General features: G+C 40.2%; 1 protein-coding gene across 1 annotated transcript in view; it reads left to right on the top strand.

The window, feature by feature from the left end:
- LOC126425216 (cilia- and flagella-associated protein 58-like) overlaps positions 1-19,076 on the top strand; it is a gene marked incomplete at its 5' end in the record, with an annotated part of 256,944 nt that overhangs the window by 62,633 nt on the left and 175,235 nt on the right. The window contains one exon of the mRNA XM_050088172.1: positions 12,019-12,280. Within this exon, the coding sequence (XP_049944129.1) occupies positions 12,019-12,280 (262 nt within the window). The remainder of the gene's footprint in view (positions 1-12,018; positions 12,281-19,076) is intronic.

Here is a 19,076-nt window from a genome sequence, read left to right as displayed (position 1 = left end):
AAGTTGTTGTTAAACATTCTTTTACAGATAATTTAATCACTGCACAATACACTTTTTTTTCTTTCTTTTTTTTTCGGTTTTCAGCACCGTGCACAGCACAATTGCTTCAAGCGACTGCTTACAGTCAACTGCTGGCTGGAATGACTTGCAATTTTACATTGCATCTACTAACGCTTGTACGAATGTAGGGGGGGAAATATCATGTCAATAGTGCTGCAATCTCTGGGCGAGGCAGAGAAGTTTCCAGACAGCCCTCATATGTTAAAGGTGTCATTAGATAGTCGAGTACGAGGATCATCCGATAAGTAAGTTTGCACTCTCCCATTCATTTTTTCACAGCCAAACAACTGTCAGTTGTTGATATCCATAGATAGTTAACCCATGTCTCTGGGGAAGATTGTATGAGCATGCAAATGGTTTGAAGTTGGCATGTACAGTTTGTGAAAGGGCGTGGAGATGTGCACAATAAATAGCGTACAGGGACAGGTGATGGTGCCATTATTGCAATTTATAATATTGTAGAGGAAAATTGTCATATTGCCAATGATAACATCCCAATGTGTCTACCACCCAGTGCACAAACATTTTATAGTCCAGTGATTAGCCAGCCACAGTTATTTGTTGTACTATTTTACACCTTTCCATGGAATTTCTGTTTATTGTAAAAAATGTAACTATTACAATGACAAAGAGGACACATTTCATATCAGTAACCGTGTGAGACTGTGGCCAGTGCCATCTCCCTGGTATTTCTTTCTCCCGGTGGTGCCCTAATTTATTTTTCCTGGTCGTAACAAATATTGTCACATACTTGGGTAATGCCATTATTAATGTAATATATTTTGTTTGTACACAGAAAACATTTATACACCAGTGGAAATTGAAAAATTACTGCCTCTAAAAATATGACACACAAATGTTATATTTCTGAGGGGCACTGGTAGATAGCTGTAAATGAAATGATTAAAACTGCATGAAGTTGGTACCACATACTCTCAAAACAAGAGAAATGTGCCATTAATAAATTTTGTATCATTGTAAATTTATCTTGTAATCTGATACTATCAGTTTCTCTATCTTTCTTTAGGGGACTGTCTTATAGTTGGCCACATTCAGGGACAACTACAGTTGAAGTGGAACTAAGGGCTTCCAGGGGCTCATCTGTCGCAAAGATCCTCACAGACGATCTTCACCGTCACAAAGTCTTTGCGAGATGTTTTCTGTGAGTAATACTGCGAGTAGCAATGGATGGATTCGACCAGAATGTTTCAGGAAATGAATCAGAGAGGGAGATCAGCTCTTCAAGTGGCTTGTCATTGGGGTTGAGACAAGAATTCATCATTTGACTCCTGAGCCAAAACATCAGGGCACGATGTGTAAGAAACCTGGTGATAGTGCCCCAAATAAAGTAAAATGTTGCCCATTCACAGGGAAAGTTATGGTGAACATCTTTTGGAGCTGCCAGAGGGTTTTGCTTTCATTTCTTGCCTTACAACAACACATTGAATGCAGAGAGGTACTGTAATGTCTCGAGGAGTCTGCAACCTGCCACGAAATGGAAATGTCTGGGGCTTTTGTCTTACAAAGTTCTTGTACTTCTCGACAGTCCTCGGCCTCAAACTACTCGTCGACCCAGACGGAGCTCGGAAGATTCGTGTGGCAAGTGTTTTCACATCCTCCGTATTCACCAGATCTTGTCCCGAATGATTTTCACGTGTTCCACCAACTCAAAGTTCTTCTTGGAGCTAAGTACTTAAACACCGGCAACAGTGAACAGCTGGTTCAAGCACAGGACCTGGCCCGGTACAACACTGGTTTGGAAAAACTTGTATCACATTACCAAAGATGCCTGGTAAGCGTGATGACTATGTAGAAAAGTAACAAGCATTGTGCAGTACCAATACAATTATTTCAATGTGATAAATTGTGTGTATCATTTTTTTAGTAAAATAGAGAAACTTATGTATTGGATACCCCTCCTCATATTACAGTTAAATGGTCTACGTGTCTTGAAGCAGCATAACTCGTGGTGCACAAATTACCTACACTACATTCATCCAGTGTTTGAAAATGTGAGCACTTAGCAAATTACAACAAACTTTACACATTATTTTGAATTTTCATGAAAATTTTCCTTGCTTACACTCCCCACAAATTGATGAAAGGAAAAAAAGTTTACTACTTACTACATTTTCACTATTCATGCAGTACTATTTCAGCATCCAGCACGATGTTTGTTTATTACTTTACTACCAGTTCTGTTTGTAACACTTTTTGCAAACAGTATCCACATATACCATTGAATGTTTCCTCAAAATTATATCACTGTATTATTATTATTATTATTATTATTATTATTTTGTTTATGGTTTACATTGTCATTTTACTTTCTTAAGTAAATGGTCACTATACATAAAATACACAGTATAAAAACAAACACTAAAAAATTTTAAGACAGGTTATCTAGGTCTCTTAACCAGTCTCACACATATTGGCATCACCAAATGCAGTTCAATAAGTCCACCAGGTAATTTTGTTAATAACCACTCTTTAGTCAGGTGCTGAGTAGTTTGCATGACAGTGGCACACGTACCAGGTCCTGTACTGAATTTATTCAGAGCTGTCAGTGTCATGTGAGGACCAGATCCACTTACACATTTTGTAGGATCAGTAATAAGGAAAAAATTTTCTAGAGGAAACTTTTGCCAAAGCTCCCTCCAATGTTGACACACGTCTTGTATAGGAGACACATCTTGCATCGGGTAGGGTGATATCCTTGATTTAAGTCTGCTAACAGGCGTATTTTGTAGCTAATTATACAGAAGTAAGTTCTGTTGAGGAGCATACTTTTGTAACGCTCTTAAAGTTGCTGCTTTTCATCTAATTGATGTTGGAACACAGCAGATATAGTCACTGCAAGATTATATCATTATAAAATATGCTGTTCTGGAGATGACTTTTATACATGGTAGTTAGATTCTTTAAGAATTTGGAGGTGGGATTTTACGGGAGTTTACTAACTCAGTACACTGTTTGAAAGGACAAATCAGTCTTTCAAGAAGACCTGTACAATTGTGCTTAGTGTTTTCATGTGTGTGTCCAGAATGAATTTTTCTTTCTTAAGTGGAATGAGCACTGTTTTTGAAACTTTCTGGCAGATTAAAACTATAGGCCATTTGTGGGGAAACTCTTTTAATAACTGACTATCCAGGTATGACTCGTGACCTGCCCTTCCAGGTTTAGTCCTGCTGGTACCTCTTTCCTATCTTTGAAACTTCACAGAATATCTCCCACATATCTTATGAGATTGGCACTCCAGGACAAATGGATGTCACAGAAAAATGGCTTAGCCACAGACTAGGGAGATATTTCACTCTGCACCAGACTATGTGCCATTTTGTAACTCCCTGACAGGTTAAAACTGTGCGAAGAGTTGGGTCTCAAACCCGGAACCTTACTTGCGATAGAGTTAGTGCGTACGTTGAGCCATTTCGGGTGGTTGCCTTAGGGGCGGTGTGCATCTGGGGGACTTGATTGTTTATCTGCCTTGTGAAGTCTGAACGATCATATTCTAATGTATTCCACAAAATAAAGTGGAAAGAAAATTATGCGACTGTTCAAAATTCAGTGTTTGAGTGGTGGAACATGTCACATAGATGGTGCTGCTAACCTCAACATATGATATAAGATTGTCTTTATTGGCATAAGTGTGCTTTTCTCATCATAAGTTTACAACTCTCAAATCCATGGCTGTAGCTGGAAAATAGTGGGTTTGGTGCCACATGACAAAGTGGTTGTTAATGTTGATACAAGCAAAGTCAGCTTTGCATTAAGGTAATAGTAATTGGACTCGGTTAATTTTATAGACTGAAGGCTTGAATGATGTACATAGTAATTCAGAAACAATACCATGCAAATGGCGTGTGATTAAAGTGTCACCAACCAAAATATTTATAATTAGTAGAGCAGCACATTAGTTATTCTTCTGTTAAATAAAACCAAATACAATTTCCAGTATATTATAATTAATTCATTAACAAATGCGGTTCATAACATTCTCATCCAGAGAATAATGAGAGAGATAACAAGTGTTAAAGATGAGCATATTAAATAAAACAGAACACAATTTTCAGTATATTGTAATTAATTCATTACTGAATACAGTACATGAACTTTCATCTGGAGACAGATGAGAGAGATAACAAGCATTCAAGACAAGCATTAAGAGGAGAGTTGAAACAGGAGTGAACCGTACAGCACTTTTTAAAACAATTGATTCACAAAATTCACACAGATAGTGTTACATGCACTAAAGATGTGCTCTCAGCAGGATGACTGTGTCTTTGACTTTAAATTGCTGTATATTGTCACAGAAGAAGCTGAGTAGCACCGTGGTGTAGTGGTTGTGATACTAGACTGTTGTGTGGAGAGTCGTAAGTTCAAAACTCATCTGGACTGTACAATTTTAGTTTCTATATTCGGTTCGAGTACATTCTAGAAGTATCCACAAATGTCAAGAATCATTGTACTGGAATGTTCTATAGCTGTGTATATGGTATGTGTTCTGGCCGGAGGCAGTTCTTTCGGTGCTCATGTATGTGCAGGTGCTGAATAAACCTTCATTAAGTGAAGTTAATGTTCATCATTCAGCTAATTACACCTTCTTCTACATGACATTATTCTGGTGGAGACGCTTGGTATTGGAACTTGTGATGGCGCACATTATCGCCGACACAGTGGCTCCCATCAGGCCACGACAGAGCCGTCGTTGACGTGGCGAGAAACCCGAGTTCGAGCCATGTTCAACAGATCGCAATCAACCGGCAACAGAAGAAGAAGAGGACATCACGATGACAGCAGCTGTGTGCCACCACATGAGATATCCTTCCGGATTCTCTGGTGACGATGGCCAAGATCCAAACAAGAGGCTGAAGGTATATGAGCGTATAGCCAAATTTAACAAATGGGATGATACGGTGTGTTTGGCTAATGTATTTTTCTACATGGAGGGCACTGCCAAGCAATGGTATGAGAACAACGAGGAGAAGTTCACAAGCTGGGAAGTATTCCAGGTGGAACTGCGCAAGTATTTTGGCGACACATAATGATAGAAGTGCAAGGCTGAAGATAAAGTGCAGGGCACAGCGTCCAGGAGAAACTACAGCATCCTACATTCAAGATGTGTTGGAGCTATGTAAAATAGTGGATCCTAGAATAAAGGAGGAAGATAAGGTTGCACATCTCATGAAGGGTGTTACTGAGGACATGTATCAAGCACTACTCCTGAAGGAGGTTTTGACAGCAGATGACTTCATAAAATGGTGCCAATATATCAAGACAATCCATCAAAAAAGAATTATACGCAAGAAGTTTGAACAACTTCCAAACATCATATTGATGTCTGTGATGGAAGAAGTAACTGATTTCAGAAGTGTTCTTCATCAGATATTGAGAGAGGAAGTTCAGAAGGCACTTGGATTGCATGGTGAGCAAAAAACCAAGACGCTGCAAGAGATCATAAGGGAGGAAGTGGAACATACATTGAACCCAATCTCTCATCCTTCATTTCCCTTTAAAATGGTGAAAAAGTCGAGACCCAGGTGGAGATACGTTCCTACAATGCCACATGAGGAACCTGTTTGGGCACCAAGGAAGAGTGACGTCTGGAGGACCCAGGATAACCAACCAGTATATTTCCACTGCAGACGACCGGGACATGTGGTGCACTATTGTCGAGAAAGACGGTGGATATTTGATGACGCCCGCACCAGAAGATAGCAGGCCGATCTTAGCCGATGCCAACCCCGGGACGACTAAGGTGAACAAGAAGATACGGGTGCAGGACGACGTAGGTCACCATCGCAGCAAGCTAGCCGCTGGAGAGGACGCTCCCCAACATGCTGATCGAGGTCTCCATTGCTGTTTAGAAGCCCCAGCTGCAACCTGGAAAAATAAAGGGTGCGACCTTTCTTGGAGGTGAGGCCACCAAAGAGAAAAATCCTCTGCTGTTGATCACTACAAGAATGATAGAAAACTACGACGATATCTTCATGGATGGCTGACCAGCCCAAGCTCTTGTGGACTCTGGAGCATCACATTCAGTCATTTTGGAGAAGTACCGTTGTCAGTTGCAGAAAACCGTATTTGTCGACAACAAAACATCTCTCCTGAACGTGGCTAACGTGGAATATGTAAAACCTACAGGAAGATGTACTATTCATGTGGATGTAAGTGGCCATACACAGCCCTTAGAATTCATTGTCTTACAAGAGTATAGTCATGACATCATTCTCAGATGAGAATTTTTCAAAGTTTCTCAAGCAATTATAGATTGTGGTTTCTCAAAGATTATGCTAGACGAGTTGACATACTGTGGACAGGAAGATGCACATCCCAGTGTGTGGAGAGTATGTGTGCTGGATGAAGTGATCATTCCTGCAGTCAGCACTAGAAAGGTAAGTGTCATGTGTCATGCCATGCATCAACCCATAGATCTTGTGGTGAAATGTAAGAGAAGCATACCACTGGAGAATAACTTGGTCATTCCAGCCTCTGTCATCTCGTTTAAGAATGAGTTCAGGGAATTGTGGATAGTTAACAGTTGCCGAGAAACACAGATCCTTCCAAGACGCATGTACATAGCAAACGCTGAGCCACTAATTGCAGAACAGCTGAGTGTCATAGAAACTTCCAATGCTGAGTCTGTGGGCGAAATTAGTACTACCACTATGAGACAAGATCTTCTAGCTTGGCTATCACCGGATCTCACTAAGGAACAACAGAAGAAATTTCTTGCCATTCTTCAAGAGTTCTCTGAATGCTTCAATCCACAGGGGAAGAGCAAATTAGACAAATCGAGGGTGAGGCACTGGATTAGCACTGGAGACCATCAACCAATAAGCCAGAGAGCACAAACAAACATGTCAGGGGAAGAAAAGGAAAACCAATGCAATCTAAACACAAAGTGTAGCACAAGTTGATACATGGCTCAATACCATTCCTCACAAATGACTATTAATCAAATTGCGTGCGTATGGAGTATCATCTCAGTTGTGTGACTGGATTCGTAATTTCCTCTCAGAGAGGTGACAGTGCATAGTGATAAATGATAAGTCATCGAGTAGAGCAGAAGTGATATCTGGCATTCCGCAAGGTAGTGTCATAGGCCCTCTGCTGGTCCTGATTTATATAAATTATCTAGGTGATAATCTGAGAAGCCTCCGTAGATTGTTTGCAGATGATGCAGTAATTTACTGTCTAGTAAAATCATCAGATGATCAATTCCAATTACAAAATGATCTAGAGAGAATTTCTGTATGGTGCAAATAGTGGTAATTAGCATTAAACAAAGAAAATTGTGAGGTCATCCACATGGGTACTAAAAGAAATCTGATAAATTTTGTGTACACGATAAATAGCACAAATCTAAGGGCTGTCAATTTGACTAAATACCTAGGAATTACAATTACAAGCAACTTAAATTGGAAAGACCACACAGATAATATTGTGAGGAGGGCGAAACAAAGACTGCGCTTTATTGACAGAACACTTAGAAGATGCGACAAACCCACTAAAGAGACCGCCTACATTACACTTGTCTGTCCTCTGCTGGAATATTGCTGCATGGTATGGTATTCTTACCAGGTGGGATTGACGGAGGACATTGAAAAAGTGCAAAGAAGGGCAGCTCATTTCGTGTTATCGCGCAATAGGTGTGAGAGTATCACTGATAAGATATATGAGTTGGGGTGGCAGTCACTGAAACAAAGGCAGTTTTCTTTGTGACGAGATCTATTTTCGAAATTTCAATCACCAACTTTCTCTTCAGAATGCATAAATATTTTGTTGACACCCACCTACGTAGGGAGAAATGATCATTATAATAAAATAAGAGAAACCAGAGCTCGAACAGAAAGATTTAGGTGTTCCTTTTCCCCATGCACCATTTGAGAATGGAATGGTGGAGAAGCAGTATGAAAGTGGTTTGATGAACCCTCTGTCAGGTACACAAGTGTGAATTGCGGAGTAACCATGTAGATGTAGATGTAGTCGCGAGCCACTGCCCTGTTGTCTACCAGCCTGGTGACCTTGTCTGGATCTTCACTCCTGTTTGGAAAGTTGGTCTCTCTGAGAAGCTCCTCAGGCGCTACTTTGCACCTTATAAGGTTGCAAGACAGTTGTGTGGTGTTACTTATGAAGTTGAAGGTTTTGACCCCCACACAAGACAACGAAAGATCAGAGATGCAGTCCATATCCTTCGAATGAAGCCCTACAAGGATCCTGCAACCCAGGGTAAATTCGAATCTCCAGCGACAGGCAGCAAGCAGAAAGATGATGAAAAGCGTAGCGGCAAAGGAAGTTCTAAGAAGATCACCACCAGGGCGAGCATCAGTCATTGGGAGTCGGAGTATGCAGGACTGATGACTCATTCCCGGAATAGAAGGATGTAACACCGAGACGCTGTTCTGTTAACGAGGGAGCAGTCTCACAGAAGACGCTGCGTAGCACCGTGGCGTAGTGGTTCTGATACTAAACTGATGCATGGAGGGTCGTAAGTTTGAAACTCACCTGGACTGTACAATTTTAATTTCTATATTTGGTTTGAGTACATTCTAGAAATATCCACAAATGTCAAGAATCATTGTACTCGAATGTTCTGTAGCTGTATATATACTGAATGTGTTCTGGCTGAGGCAGTTCGCTCGGCGCTCTTGTGTGTGCAAGTGCTGAATAAACCTTTGTTAAGTGAAGTTAGTGTTCGTCATTCATCTAATTACACCTTCTTCTACGTGACAATATAAAAGGCAATGTCCTAACTGAGTGACTGACTCACTGACTCATCATCGACCCACCAAATCCCCTGAGGATGGAAACTGAAAATTCTGAGAAGTTGTGGATCTTATACTGTAGGCTTCATTTAAGAATGGATTTTTCAAAATTCCAACTCAAAGAGGGTAGAATAGGAATGAAGAGCTTTTTTGAAAATGTCACTATTAAGGCAATTTTGAAGCTAGACCTAGGAAAACTGGTATTTTGTTTCTCAGTTAGAAATAAAGAAATACATGTTTCAGCATTTTTGGAAATTTAACCCTTTAGAGGTGAAATAAGGGGTGAAAGCTTTTTTTTTTTTTTAAAAAAATGTCATTATTAAAGAACTATTAAAGCATTTTTAAAGCTACATCTATGAACATTGGTATTTGACTTCTCAGTTACAAATAAAAAAGTACGTGCTTTACTGTTTTTAGAAATCGAACCCCTCGGGGGGTGGAATAGGGGATGTTCCTTTTCACAGTATTGTTTTATTATGAAAGCATTTTTAAAGCTAAATCTATGAAATTTTAAATTTAGATTCTTAGAAATAAAAAAAAAATGTGTTTCACTGTTTTTGGAAATTCAACACCAATGGAGGTGAAATGGAGGATGAAAGATTTTATTTAAATATTTCATTCTGCAAGCCTTTTTGATGCTAAAACTATGAAAATCTGTATTTGTCTTTTCTGTTAGAAATAAAACATATTCATGTCACTGGTTTTGGGAAGTCAACCCCTTAGGGGTGAAATAGGGGCAAAACATTTTATGAAAGTATTTCATTGCAAAAGCATTTTTAAAGCTAAAGCTTTGAAACTAGTATTTGGGTAGGGATGAAAAAATACGTGTTTCACTGTTTTGGGAAATTCATACCGTTGGGGGGGTTTGAAATAGGGTCAGATCAATTCACTGACTCATCATCAGGCATCATTTAAGAAGGGAGTGTCTGAAATCCCACTCCTAAAAGTGTGAAATAAGGGATGAAAGGCTTTTTGAAAGTATGTCACTGTTAATGGAATTTTGAAGCTAGAACTGAGAAAACTGTTATTTGGTTTTTCAGTCAGGAAATTAAAAAAAATATATATGTTTCAACGTTTTTGGAAATTTAACTACTAGGGGAGTAAAATGGGAAGTGAAAGGTTTATTATTATTATTTTTACTAAAGAACTACCAAAGAAATTTCAATGCTATGTCTATGATAACTGGTATTTGACTTCTTTGTTAGAAATAAAAAAAAAAAATGTGTTTCAGTGGTTCTGGAAATCCACCCCCTGAGAGGGTGTAATAGGGGATGAAAATTTTTAAGAAAACATTTCAATACATTAAAAAATTTTTGAAGCTAAATTTATGAGAATTGGTATTTCGCTTCATGATTAGGCAATGGAAGTTGCCGTGAAAATATCTCTACAAGAATGCAAAAGTTAAGATTTCAAAAACTTTGGACATGAGCTACCAGAATTGCTTTTTTGTCAGAAGTACATTTGGAAAACACCACGCTCATATGGAGTTAATTAGGATGTAAAGCTTAGAATATGTTGTAATTTGTGTACAATGTAAAAATTTGATTAAATAAGAACAAAAAAAATCTCTGCTGGTCATACAGTCTATACTAGCTAGTCACATTACAATAATTTCTTCTTCTGTCTGCCTTCCCATTCTTTATTACTGTGTACACACACAGATGACATTTTAGGCACTGTCTCAGAGATTTTTGTATTGGTAGGTGATGGCTGGTCACAGAAAATCAAGTGATGTTATGCTTGTGCAGAAATAACTGAAGAATTTCACTGTGTTTATGCAGCATGTTATTAATTGCTGCATATGATGGTAGGGTTTTAGTTTTGCATGTTGGTATTCTGGTTGCTGTGAGTTTATTTATCAATTGCCATTTTTTATTTGTAGTTCACTGTTACTATTAGAGTTTAAATATTGTCATTTGGAGATAGTGAGTGAAGCTGTTGATGCTAGAAAATGGAGTGACAAGTGAAGAGAAAGTGGAACATTTCTGACATATTCTTCTGTTTCAATAGAGGGTGTAGCAACAGTAGATGTAGCCAGAAACATTTTCACTGTGTATGGAGATAATATGTTAATTCACAATGATCCACATCAGTGAAATTGTGAACTGGTAGATGTGATGAAATGTGAACATTCCACCATCATGTGACATTTGCATGCAGTGGGGAAGGTTAAAAAATTGGTTGTATGGATACTGTATTCTCTAAGCTAAAATCACAAAACTCAGTGGGTGGCCATATATACATCTCTGCTTGCTTTTCATCAATTGGCTTGTGAACAACACAAACCATTCCTATCCTGTATCATTACTGGTAACGAGAAATGGTGTCTTTATGCTCATGTAAGAAATGGAATGGAATGATTGAGCCTAAACAAAGCAGCAACTCCCTGTACAAAAGATCTGTGCACATCTGTAAAAGATAATGTTATGCATCTGATGGAACTGTGACAGTGTGGTGTCCTATGAATTGATTCCCTGAGTTGTAATTGTCACGCTGACATTTATTGTCAACAACTGTCTTGCAGACACAATCCAACTGGAAAGGCTGCACGAGGTGATTCTACTCGACGATAATGCCTGTGCGCATTCTGCTAGACTCGAAAAAATAAAAATAAAAAAAAAATTTAAAAAAATGTACAAGTGTTGGGTTGGGAAGTCATTCCACACCCGTATTATTCAGATAATCTTGCACTCTCAAATTTTCACCTTTTCTGCTGTTTGCCAAACAGCCTTCAAGGAACATCCTTTCTGAACGAAAATGCACCCTGTACACAGCTCGATGAGTTCTTCGCCTCAAAATCACGAGATTCCTACAGTTGCAGAATCGAAAAGATAGCCAGCATTGGCAGACTAGTAAATAGTGAAAGAGACTGTATTATTAATGACAAAAGTCTCTTGTTGTGTGTACCTGTTGTGTCCATTAAACTTACAAGAAAATGCTACAAACGTATGCATCAGACAAGTACCTGAAAAAAAGGAAACAATTAATTGCACAACTATATTTTTTGAGGTGACAGTTGCAGCGTAAAAGCTACCCCTCGTCTTCCTCCTGCAGCATAACATTTCAAATCATCACATTTACTACCTGTCATCAGTGAGAGTGCCCTGCGGAATCATAGTGTTCGTGTGTCATATCGTAAAGGGGATTCCATTTGAATTTGTCACCAGTTTATATTTCTTTCATTTTGCAGACAAAGGAGGACGAGCTTACAAAAGTTCGCAACGAGCTCTCGAAAGCTTCCAAACTGCAAGATAGCTACCTGAAAAAAGCCCAGCATATGGACCAACTACGAGGCTACGCAGAACAGAAGAAGGTAAAAGCCATGGAGACTTTGGCACTGGTGCAGCGGGATATGGAGGCTGCCAGGAAGCAGGCAATTCAGGACAAGCGCACAATCGAGAACGTGACGCGCCAGAAGGAAATACTCAAGAACAACCTGCTGAAGCAGTCCAGTAAGTTGCTGAAAATGTGACATCAGCTTTCAGAGTAACATTGTTGCTGTTAGATTATATCTGGGATAGTACATGCCATAGACCCGATAGCAAAGGCATTCTCAGAAATGTGTAGCTTCGACATAGATTAAGACAAATTTATAACCTAAATTGACAGATATTAGTTGATCAAAGACAAAATAAACCTTCCCATTGCATAGCTTCATCTTCCCTCCCACCTCCACGATCCTAATCAGCATTTCCCCCAAGGGTACTTAATTATTTGCTGTATGCATGAGGACCGTTCAATAATTAAAACAGAGAAACTGTATTTTTCAAAATGAGACTTTTACATTGAGGTGACAAAAGTCATGGGATTCCTCCTAATATTGTGTCAGAGCTCCTTTTACCTGGCGTAGTGCTGCAGCTCTACATAGCATGGACTCAACAAGTTGTTGGAAGTCCCTTGCAGAAATGCTGAGCCATGCTGCCTCAGTGTTCCCGGAACAGAATTTTGTGCTCAAACTGACTTATCGATTATGTGTCATAAATGTTTGGTGGGATTCATGCTGGCTGGTCTGGGAAGCCAAATCATTCCCTCAAATTGTCCAGAATGGTCTTCAAACCAGTCATGAATAATTATGTCTCAGTGATGCTGCACATTGTCATTCATAAAAATTCCATCATTGGTCTGAACACAGAGTCCTCAAATGACAGCAAATGATTTCCAAGTAGCCAGACATAATCATTTCCAATCAATGATCGGTTCAGTTGGATCAGAGGACCCAGTCTGTTCCATGTAAACACAGCCCACACAATTATGTGGAGCCCCACCAGCTTGCACAGTACTTTGTTAACAACTTGGGTCCGTGGCTCCGTGCGGTCTGTGCCTCACTCAAACACTACTAATTGCTCTTACTAATTGAAATTGGGACTATCTCACAAGGCCACAGCTTTCCAGTTGTCTACGGTCTAATCAATACGGTCACGAGTCCAGGAGAGGCACTGTGAGCGATGTCATGCTGTTAGCAAAGGCACTTACGTCAGTCGTCTGCTGCCGTAGCCCATTAATGCCAGATTTTGCCACACTGTCCTAATGGATACTTTCTTCATATGTTCCACATTGATTTCTATGTTTATTTCATGCAGTACTGCTTGTAAAAAGATTGGGAATTCTTACAACAGCCTCACAGTACATTTACTCACTAATGAAATTTGTTCTCAACAACATGGACCAGTTTAAAAATGACAATGACATTCATGATTATAATACCAGAAAAAAGAAGGACTTGCACTATCCTTTACTCAAGCTATTGTTGGCACAGAAAGGGGTAAAATAGGCTGCTATAAAAAATTTTGGCAAATTACCAGATTAAATAAAATGTCTGACAGACAGCAGTAATAGCTTCAAAAATAAATTGAAATCATATTTCCTTGACAACTCCTTCTATACAATAGATTAATTCTTGAATAGGAATAAATAAATCTATAAATACAGTATATATACATGTTGTGCAATTGAAGGGAATGGGGTAAATAATAGAAATATTAATCATTAACACTGTACAGTAATATATATATATATATATATATATATATATATATATATATATAAACAAAGATGAGGTGACTTACCGAACGAAAGCGCTGGCAGGTCGATAGACACACAAACATACACACAAAATTCTAGCTTTTGCAACCAACGGTTGCCTCATCAGGAAAGATATATATATATATATATATATATATATATATATATATATATATATATATATATATATATATATATATATATATATAAAAAAAAAAAACAAAGATGAGGTGACTTACCGAACAAAAGCGCTGGCAGGTCGATAGATACACAAACAAACACAAACATACACACAAAATTCAAGCTTTCGCAACAAACTATTGCCTCATCATGAAAGAGGGAAGGAGAGGGGAAGACGAAAGGAAGTGGGTTTTAAGGGAGAGGGTAAGGAGTCATTCCAATCCCGGGAGCGGAAAGACTTACCTGGCTTGTGTCTGTATGTGTGGATGGATATGTGCGTGTGTGCTAGTGTATACCTGTCCTTTTTTCCCCCTAAGGTAAGTCTTTCCACTCCCGGGATTGGAATGACTCCTTACCCTCTCCCTTAAAACCCACTTCCTTTCGTCTTCCCCTCTCCTTCCCTCTTTCCTGATGAGGCAACAGTTTGTTGCGAAAGCTTGAATTTTGTGTGTATGTTTGTGTTTGTTTGTGTATCTATCGACCTGCCAGCGCTTTTGTTCGGTAAGTCACCTCATCTTTGTTTTTATATATAATTTTTCCCACGTGGAATGTTTCCTTCCATTATATATATATATATATATATATATATATATATATATATATATATATATATATATATATATATATATATATATTAAAACAAAGATGCTGTGACTTACCAAACGAGAAAGCACTGGTAGATAGACACAATAAAAAACACACAACACACACACACACACACAAATTTCACTCTTTCGCAACACACGGTTGCTTCATCAGGAAAGAGGGAAGGAGAGGGAAAGACGAAAGGATATGGGTTTTAAGGAAGAGGGTAAGGAGTCATTTCCAATCCCAGGAGTGGAAAGACTTACCTTAGGGGGAAAAAGGGACACGTATACACTCACACACACACACACACACACACACACACACACACACACACATATCCATCTGCACATATACAGACACAGGCAGACATATGTAAAGGCAAAGAGTTTGGCCATAGATGTCAGTCGAGGCGGAAGTACAGAGGCAAAGATGTTGTTGAGTGACAAGTGATGTATGAGGGGCGGCAACTTGAAATTATCAGAGGTTGAGGCCTGGTGGGTAACGGGAAGAGAGGATATATTGAAGGGCAAGTTCTCATCTCCGGAGTTCTGACAGGTTGGTGTCAGTGGGAAGTATCCAGATAGCCCGGATGGTGTAACACTGTGCCAAGATGTGCTGGCCGTGCACCAAGGCATGTTTAGTCTCAGGGTGATCCTCATTACCAACAAACACTGTCTGCCTGTGTCCATTCATGCCAATGGACAGTTTGTTGCTGGTCATTCCCACATAGAAGGCTTCACAGTGTAGGCAGGTCAGTTGTTAAATCCTGTGGGTGCTTTCACACGTGGCTCTGCCTTTGATCGTGTACACCTTCCGGATTACAGGACTGGAGTAGGTGGTGGTGGGAGGGTGCATGGGATAGGTTTTACACCAGGGGCGGTTACAAGGATAGGAGCCAGAAGGTAGGGAAGGTGGTTTGGGGATTTCACAGGGATGAACCAAGAGGTTACGAAGGTTAGGTGGATGGTGAAAAGACACTCTTGGTGGAGTGGGGAGGATTTCATGAAGGATGGATCTCATTTCAGGGCAGGGTTTGAGGAAGTTGTATCCCTGCTGGAGAGCCACATTCAGAGTCTGATCCAGTCCCGGAAAGTATCCTGTCACAAGTGGGGCACTTTTGGGGTTCTTCTGTGGAAGGTTCTGGGTTTGAGGGGATGAGGAAGTGGCTCTGGTTATTTGCTTCTGTACCAGGTCGGGAGGGTAGTTGCGGGATGCGAAAGCTGTTTTCAGGTTGTTGGTGTAATGGTTCAGGGATTCAGGACTGGAGCAGATTTGTTTGCCACGAAGACCTAAGCTGTAGGGATGGGACTGTTTGATGTGGAATGGGTGGCAGCTGTCATAATGGAGGTACTGTTGCTTGTTGGTGGGTTTGATGTGGATGGACGTGTGAAGCTGTCCATTGGACAGATGGAGGTCAATGTCGAGGAAAGTGGCATGGGATTTGGAGTAGGACCAGGTGAATCTGATGGAACTAAAGGAGTTGAGGTTGGAGAGGAAATTCTGGAGTTCTTCTTAACTGTGAGTCCAGATCATGACAATGTCATCAATAAATCTGTACCAAGCTTTGGGTTTGCAGGCCTGGGTGACCAAGAAGGCTTCCTCTAAGCGACCCATAAATAGGTTGGTGTATGAGGGGGCAATCCTGGTACCCATGGCTGTTCCCTTTAATTGTTGGTGTGTCTGGCCTTCAAAAGTGAAGAAGTTGAGAGTTAGGATGAAGCTGGCTGAGGTGATGAGGAACGAGGTTTTAGATTGGGTGGCAGGTGATTGGCGTGAAAGGAAGTGCTCCATCCAGTGAGGCCCTGGATGTGCGGGATATTTGTGTATAGGGAAGTGGCATCAATGGTTACAAGGATGGTTTCCGGGGGTAACAGATTAGATAAGGATTCCAGGCATTCGAGAAAGTGGTTGGTGTCTTTGATGAAGGATGGGAGACTGCATGTAATGGGTTGAAGGTGTTGATCTATGTAGGCAGAGATACGTTCTGTTGGGGCTTGGTAACCAGCTACAGTGGGGCGACTGGGATGTTTGGGTTTGTGAATTTTAGGAAGTAGGTAGAAGATAGGGGTGCGGGGTGTCGGTGGGGTCAGGAGGTTGATGGAGTGAGGTGAAAGGTTTTGTAGGGGGCCTAAGGTTCTGAGGATTCCTTGAAGCTCCACCTGGACATCAGGAATGGGATTACCTTGGCGAACTTTGTATGTTGTCTGAAAGCTGATGCAGTCCCTCAGCCACATACTCCCAACGATCAAGTACCATGGTCGTGGAACCCTTGTTAGCCGGAAGAGTGACGATGGATCGGTCAGCTTTCAGATCATGGATAGAATGGGCTTCAGCTGTGGTGATGTTGGGAGTAGGATTAAGGTTTTTGAAGAAAGATTGAGAGGCAAGGCTGGAAGTGAGAAATTCCTGGAAGGTTTGGAGAGGGGTGATTTTGAGGAAGAGGAGGTGGGTCCCACTGTGACGGAGGACGGAACTGTTCCAGGCAGGGTTCAATTTGGATAGTGTCTTGGGGAGTTGGAGCATTACTACTGAATTGGGGTGTTGTGGTTCCAGATTGTGTTGACTAGAATTTTGAGGTTTTGGGGCCAGTGGAGCTGGAAGTGGGAGATTTAGTAGATGGGAGAGACTGGGTCTGTGTACAATGAGAGGAAGTGGTGGAATCATCCAGAAGCAGCACAACAGTTTTCAGCATTAAGTTTTTTGCGAATTCTAAAGCCTATTCTTTCAGTATTGCACCTGAAATAGGTACATTAGCTACACACTGTTGCTGAAACCGAGTCTGTAGGCATTTTTCTGCACATGGAAATTTTCCATACTGAATACGCATCAGTTTCTCACTGCTTGTCCTGGCTTTTGAAGCTCTGGATCATATCTGCATTTAATTTGCCAGTATGGTAGTTAAGGTGGAATACGGGATTTTGAGACAGTCTGCAATGCTCACTTTATGTTCACTAGAACTTTTTGCACATCTGTAATTATATTTACTATCTCCTGCGCGGAAAGATATCTTCTTTTATTTTGTGATGAACTTGTCATTTTCACGTGCACAAAAATTAGAAACTACACTTAAGAATTGAATTCACCAATTACAAAAACACTCCTAGTTTCACTCACTGCGCTATCCACCTGCTTACACTACTGTCAAGTGTCACCGGTACATATTGCGTGACTGTTGGACCGCGGGCCACATTCCCTCCACATTACACGATGCCATCGAGAAGTGCTGCTCCACATCGCTTGTGCATTGGAAGTTCACGGGGCGCACAATGTCATGCCACCACTGAGAACAGGTGCAGCTGTTGCTGTGTGCAAATTTCGTGCTGGCATTACTGCTGCTGTTTTCGCTGACATCTCATGCTGACTGTTCGTGAGCAGCTGCGCGCTGCTCAGCCAGCAACCTTGAGTGGTGTGTGAAGGCCGCTGTAGGGAGCAGTGTTCCAAGTTATACAGTTTGAAACTGACTACCACAGTGTCACCATGTGTACTGTAGCTAAGGTCTCAGTAATAAGTGCAAGACAGCAAAGCAAAGTCGCTGGCCACACCATATACAAAACGTTTTGAGACAATTTCTCAGTCTTCGTAATGTATAAGTGCAACAAAAATAATAGTGTAAAATTGCGGAAAAATATGAATGGAAGACTTGAACGTGGAGTAACTTTGCATGCAAATCGAAAAAGTGCACAGTACACAGTGCAAAAGTGCAAAAGACGTAGAGCTGAGAACTTATAAATGTGACCAGAATGAGATTTTCACTCTGCAGCGGAGTGTGCGCTGATATATAAATGTGGTTTCACTGTAACATGGTGTATATGACACAGGAGATCCGTGAAAAACCCAGGAATTTTTTCATCTGGTAGAAAACTGGGAAAAACCTGGGAATTTTTTTAGAATTCCGTGATTTTTTTTGTTCTTTTTTTGTTTTTTGTGGGAGGGGGGAAGTAGGGGTAGTGGTGCCAAATTCATAGTCTTGCAGAAAAAAACCTCGTTTAACAAAGCGTCTGGTATCCAGCACACATTGGTGTATCGATTATTCATATGATTTTGAAAAGTATCCCTGTTGGTTTTTGAACATTTTTGAACATATTCTAAGTTTATTTCTGAATGAATCGTAAGTTGATTTTTGAATGAGTGCATAGTGTACATCATGTCTCTACCAGCGGAATCCTCCTCATGTCTAGAAATAAACTTTCCTGCAGACAGAAGGGGTCGAGGAACAGGGACATCACACATATTATGGAAAAATATGACGATTCCAAATTTATATAAAAATTTCATACTACTACTTTTCGATCTCTTGCTTGAGAAGCTGGAGCATATGAATGAAATGTGAATCTATTACCTAACTTAAAACTTATTACTTGTAGTAGGCCTAATAGACATTTGATATTGGTACTTCATGAATTATATTCTGTCGTGTTAAAAAAAGGCGACCATTTGTGCCAAAACAGTCTCATTTAT

The sequence above is a fragment of the Schistocerca serialis genome, chromosome 10, assembly GCF_023864345.2.
Source record: "Schistocerca serialis cubense isolate TAMUIC-IGC-003099 chromosome 10, iqSchSeri2.2, whole genome shotgun sequence".
Lineage (NCBI taxonomy): Eukaryota > Metazoa > Arthropoda > Insecta > Orthoptera > Acrididae > Schistocerca > Schistocerca serialis.
The sequence above is the reverse complement of the archived record's forward strand: the minus strand, read 5'-3'. Positions and strand labels throughout refer to the sequence as shown.